Below are 7,918 nucleotides of genomic sequence, written 5' to 3'. Positions count from 1 at the left end.
TCTATATTTTATTTATTTAGTTACTTATTTATGTATTTTTTCTTACCTTTCCCTGTCTTATATATTAATTAATTTTTCTCTTAGCATTCTTTTCTTTATTTTATCAGGTTTTTATCTGTTCCATAATAATAATAATAATAATAATAATAATAATAATAATAATAATAATAATAATAATAATAATAATAATAATCCATAAAAATCTCAATAAAATGGTGAAGAAATCCAGAGTGGTGTAAGTGTAAATATGTATTTCTAATATACATTTACACTTACACCTTTTTCACCAATAATAATAATAATAATAATCTCACTTTCTTCCAGGTCATTTGCGACATCGGAAATCCCCTTCCAGCGAGAGCGAAGGTGATACTCCACCTGGTATTCCAACCCATTCCGGAGACAGTCAACAGCTCCGCCCTGGAATTCCACGTGACCACCACTTCTGCCAACGAAGAAGGCGAAGAAGAGTCCCAGGCCTTGGCGCTACCCGTCACCGTCAGGAGTGACATCGATATCAAGGGGTGAGTGGATTGGGTGGCCCGGTTTTTTATGCAGAGGCCGTTGGTATAGGCAATTTAGTGTACATGTGTAGCTAAGACTCGTTAGAAACGAGGTAAAAGTGAGACAGTACAGATGGAATTTCTGGCTTTATGATTTAACTTATACTTTTAGTTTATCTGAAAACGTCCAAATTTATTGTATGCGTATGTCACTAATACTAACACCTTAAGCTTATGTGTCATAAATATCCATAACTTTAAGCCTCGGGGTGACCCAAGTCAGCCTGATTATGTGTTAAACAATTGTTTTTACCCAAACAATTTTTTTTAACTTACTGACCTTCTCCTCAGGCAAAATTTGTAGCAGTTTCATTTTCCAAAGTCTGTAGCATATTATACCAACGTGAAAGAATTGCCTTGACCTGCTGATGCAAGTTGACCCTGTGTTGGAAAATTGATGGATAACATTTTAAACCAGTTGCATTGACCGTCAGAAAGAAAGAACCAGGACAATTTTCCAGATATCCTTTACGAACTTTTTAAGCAAAATACTAACGAAGTTTTTTTTTTAATAAACGTTCATCCCCTAAGGGAGGCAGTGCCATCAGTGCACCTCACGTAGGCATTGCTAAAGGGTGTTTTTAGTGTCCCTCCAACCCTTGGCTACACCCACTTTGTAGCCTTTTACTTTACCTCCATTCCTGCTTTCTTTCTTCAGTCTTGCTGTCCAGTCTCTCTTAACTATTGCTTCTCAGTGCCACTAAGGGGTTTTCTCCCAGTTTCACCTTTAGATGCATTACTTCATTTCCTTTATTTTCTGGGTCTGTACATTTTTTTCCCCACCACTTCATCTCCCTCTTTTCAGTGTTCTATGACGAAAGCGCCCCAGTGCTTGGCTTGACGGCCTAAATTTCATAAAATCAAATCAGCAAAGATGCGATGCATTACTACTCTAATACAATTCAATTTGTGTTTTAATATTTGTGTCCAATTTTTATTTATTGATTAATTAGTTAATTTATCTGTTTTTCTAATAACTGATCTCCTCTTTCTATGTTTCCCATTACCTTCTGTTACTTGTTTCGAATGAACACCATAATATTCTTTTGGAAGCTTGAATTTGAAGTCAGTGGTCCCTGTGGTGGGCTTGTTCCATATGAATAGGGGTCATCTTCTGAATAATAATGATAATAATAATAAGTGTTATTATTACGTTTTCTGAGGCTAACAAACCTACACCTTTCTTCCCCAACAGGATATCATGGCCGGACGGTCCTTTCGACTACAACGTGTCCCTCTTCGGGAAGCACCTGGTCGGCGAACGTCCCATCCAGCACGAGAAGGAAGTCGGACCCGAAGTGATGCACGTTTACCACGTCACCAACCAAGGGCCTTCTGACCTGCCAGGGGCGCATTTGTACCTCCTGTGGCCGACGAGAACTCTCACGGGCGACCCGCTGCTCTACCTTCTCGATACCCGGCTGGAGTCGAGGTTTACCAAGTGTGAGAAGGTTGCGGATACGAATTATTTAGGACTGACGGTAAGTCGGAGTAGATGTCTAGGGTTTTAGATTGTAAGTTGGACAGACTCGTATTCATTGGTATTTGATCTTTGGCATCTTTTTTTTTAGTCTGAAGAGATATCTATGGCTGTGGACTATAAACTGTACAGGCTCGTTTTCATAGGTATTCGACCTTTGGTTTTTTCTGGTCCAAGTCTCCACTAAATGACCCACATGGAATCCAATTTTCTTTTTGAATTCATGGGGCTATAGATTATAAGCTAGACAGACTCGTGTTCATTAGCATTCGATCTTTGGTTTTTTTCTGGTCCGTATCTCAGCTGAATGGCCCACGTGGAATCCAGTTTTCTTTTTAAATTCGTGGGGCTGTGGACTGTATAGACAGATTCGTATTCATTAGCATTCGATCTTTGTTTTTTTTTCCGGTCAGTATCTCAGCTGAGTGACCCACATGGAGTCCAGTTTCTTATTTTAATTCAGAAGTCAGTGAGATAGACAGCCTAATCCCTTTATCTCATCCCCGGGCGAGTGGAAATAAGTAAAAGATAGGGGTCACAAGTTATTTCGCCGAATCAGAGTACAGAGATGAATGGCCCAGTGTCTCTAAGCGGATTCAGCTCACTGCTAATGAGTCTCCTAAGGAGAAAGATACGTGCTGTGTACTCGTATGTACACACATCTATGCATATATTAAAAACGCGTTTATGAATTTAGATTACGTAACTGTGTAATGCCAAGTACCTCGTGTACATTCGTACATTCGTGTGTGCGCATCACGTACCTTTTACTTTTTCTTGTAACGGGTCATTCAGCGAGACAGAGGGCCCTTTTTGGCCTGAGAGTGCCACAGATCCCACGGTAACGTGAGACACCAATCCCACCGGGAAAAGGAGTTCGCCCCATTCAGGAGCTAATTCCCTCAGATGCACCGTCTTACTCCCCCAACCGGAGTAACTATGGCTGCTATAGCAACATCTACAGTGGCATTTTAATGAGCTTATATTGTAATGGAAGTACTTGTGCTTAATAAGAGGAGGTGGAAAGGCCATTATGAAGACGTTCGTGTTCTTTTATAGCTCAGATTGTTTCTAGAAAAACAAATATATGAGGTTCTGCTGACTCTGGCTTGTATAAATAAGCTTTAGGTACAGATTCAACTTTTTACTTGCAAAGGGTCGTTAGTTTAGTTGTACTTGTCGTTTAAATAAATGTTCTCCCATAAATTCCCTTGTAATGGAAATGTCTCCATCTGACACTAAACGTGGTGCGTCAGGTCTCTTTATGTTTATGTATAACTGCTGAGCTTATTTTATTTTCTGCTCTGTTTTAACACATTTTTCTCTTCGCGATGCTTATCTGTGACAGTGTTATTTTATTGATATTTAATACTGAATACTTAATATGTACAGTTTCACGGGAAAGCGAGCAAGTTTCATTGTAATCATATTTTGTTTTGCAAAGTTCCGTAGCCACGACCTGACACAATACGAAGATGAGTACTTGCTTCATTTTACATTTAAATAAGTAAAATAGACAAACTTTACTTTCATCTATTATCGGTATTTTCTTAAGGAAAGAGATATTTTTCTTAGAATTTTTCAATGTAACGAATATTCTCAAACCTTTAGTTTGAGTTCCTCTACTTGGGGACACACTCAAGCCTGCATTCTTTTCTTTTTTCTTTCTTTCTTTCTGTCTTTCTTCCTTTCTTTATTCGGTATGAACAATGCTATCAAATCAAATAATACGTATACTGAATATCTATAATTACAATAATATAACGAAATTCGCTTTCTTGTCATTTTCCTTTCATTCTTTCTTTCTTTCTTTCATTATTCGGTACGGATAAAATTAGCAAGCGAAGTAATATACTCCATAACACTCATTAAAATGATAAGAAAACCACTTTCTCGTCATCATTAAGGTCGACGAAGCATCCTACGAAAACCTCATCGTGACGCCCATCCTAGACGCAGAGGAAGGCGAAGCCTCGCTGAGCTCAGCGTCCGGACATCCAACAGACGCCGTTGCCGACAACCTGGTCCTTCGGGAACAGCAACACCGTCGGAGGAGACGCCACAACCACCACCACACCGTCAGCAGCAGTAGCAGCAGCCACGCCCACCGACGCCACAGGCGAGAGGAAGAGGGGGGCGTCGTCGAGGGCAGTGGCTTAGGAGTCGTCAACATCGAGAAGGAGCTCTCCTGCGGGCCTACCAATTGCACGAGGGTGAGATGCACGATCTCCCCCTTCAGGAAGGATGATAACGTGGTCCTCAGGGTCAGGTCAAGGCTTTGGGTGGACACTATTGAGAAGGTGAGTGGAGCGTTATTGGTCTCTTAGCTTTTCTTGCGTTGGATTTTGCTCGGGGAAAGTAGGATGCCAGTGTCAGTAAGATAAAGGGGCCCTTATGGGGATAGTGCCATCAGTGCGCCTCACGCGGTGCACTGCAGGCGTTACTTGAGATTCTTTGCAGCGTCCCTTCGGCCCCTAGCTGCAACCCCTTTCATTCCTTTTACTCTACCTCCGTTCATATGTTCGTTCTTCCTCCTTTCTTCCCATTCCTCTCCCAACAGTTGTTTCATAGCGCAACTGCAAACGGTTTTCCTCCTGTTAAACCTGTCGAGCCTTTTTGCTCTCAACTTCCCCTCCAGCGCTATATGACCTCATAGGTCCCAGCTCTTGGCCTTTGGCCTAAGTTTTATATTGCAGTTCCAGTAAGACAAGGGAAACAGGGCGACGTTATTTTGTTGATAGATTCCATATACCCCTTCTCCCTTATATCCATCAGTTGAATTTACAATTGGCATTCATACACAAGGATATTTATACCCCTTCCTCCCTTTCCTCCGTCAGGTAACATTACAGTTATCATCTATCAATTAATTTTAATTTTATATCCCCAGATCGGCATGTCGGAAGTGAAGATCTCCTCCAGGCTGGTCGTCATAGGCACAGACGGCAAGGACGAAGTAGAAGGCTCCTCCTCGGCCAAGCCCTTCCATACCAATACCCCGGGGCACCACTCCCACCACCTACAGACGCAGGTGGGCATGGTGTGGCGTGGGACGGTCACGACCATCGTTCGCACGAGCACGGAAGAGCAGAGGACCTCCTTGAAGTGGTTGGTCATCTGCGGCAGTATACTAATAGGTCTTCTCCTGCTGGCGATCTTGTGCGCTATTTTGTGGTCGGTGAGTTGGAAGACGTCGTTTTCAGTTGTAATTTTTTTTTTTTTATCGAGGGTCAAAACTAGCCTGTACAGGGTAATATATCTCTATATCTATTTGTCTGTCTGTCTGCAATATATATATATATATATATATATATATATATATATATATATATATATATATATATATATATATATATATATATATATATATATATGTATATATGTATATATATATATATATATATATATATATATATATATATATATATATATATATATATATATATATATATATATATATATATATAGACAACCATTAGCATTTGAAGACATAAAATACTCAGAAAGTAAAATCGCTAATAGAATTATGATTATAATATTTCTTTTTTCTTTACGTAGTCTATTCATAACTTAATATTACGACATCAGGGATATTAAATTAGTTCTCACTTTACTGCTAACCCATTGGGGCTAATTTTCTAATGTATTATTATTATTATTATTATTATTATTATTATTATTATTATTATTATTATTATTATTATTATTCTCTTTTTTCCTTCCAGATCGGTTTCTTCAAGAGGAACAGACCGCACGACAAACACGAGAACGAGCCGTTGAACAGCAACGGTTACTATGGCAACGAGAACGGGAAATCTTGAGAGAAGTCTTCGTAACCTTTGAAGGACCAATTTGTTTGTCACGCGATGCCCTTGGTGGAGTTACGATAGAACGGGCGGTAAAAGGAAGATTTTATTAAACAAAAAAAAAAGGGGGTGTCGTTTTGATAGATTTAAAAACAAAAAGAGGTGGTCGTTTTGATGAGTGGAAGATTTAGAAACAAAAATAGGTGGTCGTTTTGATCAATGGAAGATTTAAAAACAAAAAGAGGTGGTCGTTTTGATCAATGGAAGATTTAAAAACAAAAAAGAGGTGGTCGTTTTGATCAATGGAAGATTCAGAAACAAAAAGAGGTGGTCGTATTGATAAATGGAAGATTTAAAAGCATAGATAAGTGGTCGTTTTGATAAGTAGAAGATTGAAAAACATAAATAAGTGGTCGTTTTGATAAATGGAAGATTGAAAAACATAGATGAGTGGTGTTTTGATAAATGGAAGATTAACACTAAAAAAAAAGACGATCGTTTCAAAGCATAAAATACTGCCAGATGATTTTCTTACATAGGACTAGATCTTGTTCGTGTGAGAGCACAGACATTTTCCACCCAAAAATATTTGTACAATTCAAGTGCATTTGCAAAAGACTGGCAATTTGAGGTAAGTTGTGACTGGGGCATTTGAATAACGAGTTCTTTCCCTATCTTTAATTGCGATCCGGATTCCAGGAAAGTTAAACCTAGATTGTGAAATGTTAGCCAAGAATGATGGCTTCAAGTACAGAAAAATAACAATACGTAATAAGTGGACCAAAATATTGCAAGCGACGAGGTTCTTACTGAAGGCCAGAAAACTCGTCCTCTCAATGAGATTGTCTGGGGCAATATCTTTGAGACAGGAGGACTACGATAGAGAAGACATCATCAAGGTAATGGAGTTACACACGAAGAACCGTAGACTCGTGAAAAGGTGCGGCACTGTGTAGTTAAGGTAGTGATATGCTTCCGTTTGTACGACTCTAACAGTCTTAAAGGACTTACTTGCTGCTAAAGTCCCCGTTGCCGATCTCTGTGCAATTATTAATTTTGTGATAGGATTAAAGCGGTGAAAATCTAAGGGTTCCTTGGGCACTAAGATAAATGTGCTTCTTGTGCTGAAAGGCTGGACTTGATTCGTTGACTGGAAATAGAGACTTCTTCAAGTTTACTAGCATTTTGTGTTTCCTGTTGCCCCATCGATCGCTGAGATATCAGGGCAATCTGCAATGGTAATCTGAACATAACAGTTCCTTAAGCATCACTGCTCAGTGATAATTGAGCAGGCTTAGGATATTTTTCCTTGCCTTGTACATTTCATTATAATCCTGCAAACAGAAAATCGAGAGATTTCACCTATATGTTGATCATGAAATTCTCATTGAAGTCTGTTCAAGATCTTACTACATGAAATTCTCAATAAGTCTATTGAAGATCTTACTCTTGTATGCATTGTCAGTTTTTTGTAGTTTTTTCTATTTTATATCTTTATATATTGTCAGTTTTTTGTAGTTCTTTCTATTTCCTATCTTTGTACATTGTCAGTTTTTTTATTTTTTTCTATCATATCTTTATACACTTAGTTTTTTGTAGTTTTTTCTATTTTATATCTATACATTGTCAGTTTTTTGTAGTTTTTTCTATTATATCTTTATACATTGTCAGTTTTTAGTTTTTTTATCTATTTTATATCTTTTACATTGTCAGTTTTTTGTAGTTTTTATATTTTATATCTTTCCTTGTTGGGCTGGAAACAACTGAAGACCGATTAACACTGCCAGAAAAGATATATACATATATCACAAAGGTTTAAAGTTGTAGTGGATAAAATGGTTATTACATTATTTTCTTTCAAGATCCGTGACATCTTACCATTTGTAAATGCGATGCATATTTTACGTTTACACTAAAATGCGTACATTCCAGTACTGTTGCTTCTGCAGTAGCAAGAAAAGTAACTAAATCAGATGAAAGTCGTGAATTGAGTACGTCATCTGAAAGTCGTGAATTGAGTACGTCATCTGAAAGTCGTGAATTCAGTACGTCATCTGAAAGTCGTGAAT

The 7,918-nt window shown here is 38.3% G+C and overlaps 1 protein-coding gene across 2 annotated transcripts in view; it reads left to right on the top strand.

Annotated features, from left to right (window-relative positions):
* The window catches only part of LOC136826235 (integrin alpha-PS2-like), a 191,102-nt gene extending 184,667 nt beyond the window's left edge, over positions 1-6,435 (top strand). For both annotated transcript variants that reach the window (XM_067083328.1, XM_067083327.1), the window contains 5 exons: positions 325-524; positions 1,759-2,044; positions 3,951-4,343; positions 4,934-5,221; positions 5,769-6,435. In XM_067083328.1, the coding sequence (XP_066939429.1) occupies positions 325-524; positions 1,759-2,044; positions 3,951-4,343; positions 4,934-5,221; positions 5,769-5,864 (1,263 nt within the window). In that variant the 3' untranslated portion in view covers positions 5,865-6,435. The remainder of the gene's footprint in view (positions 1-324; positions 525-1,758; positions 2,045-3,950; positions 4,344-4,933; positions 5,222-5,768) is intronic.
* Positions 6,436-7,918: the final 1,483 nt, after the last annotated feature.

This window comes from Macrobrachium rosenbergii, chromosome 40, assembly GCF_040412425.1.
Source record: "Macrobrachium rosenbergii isolate ZJJX-2024 chromosome 40, ASM4041242v1, whole genome shotgun sequence".
Classification (NCBI taxonomy): domain Eukaryota; kingdom Metazoa; phylum Arthropoda; class Malacostraca; order Decapoda; family Palaemonidae; genus Macrobrachium; species Macrobrachium rosenbergii.
The sequence above is the reverse complement of the archived record's forward strand: the minus strand, read 5'-3'. Positions and strand labels throughout refer to the sequence as shown.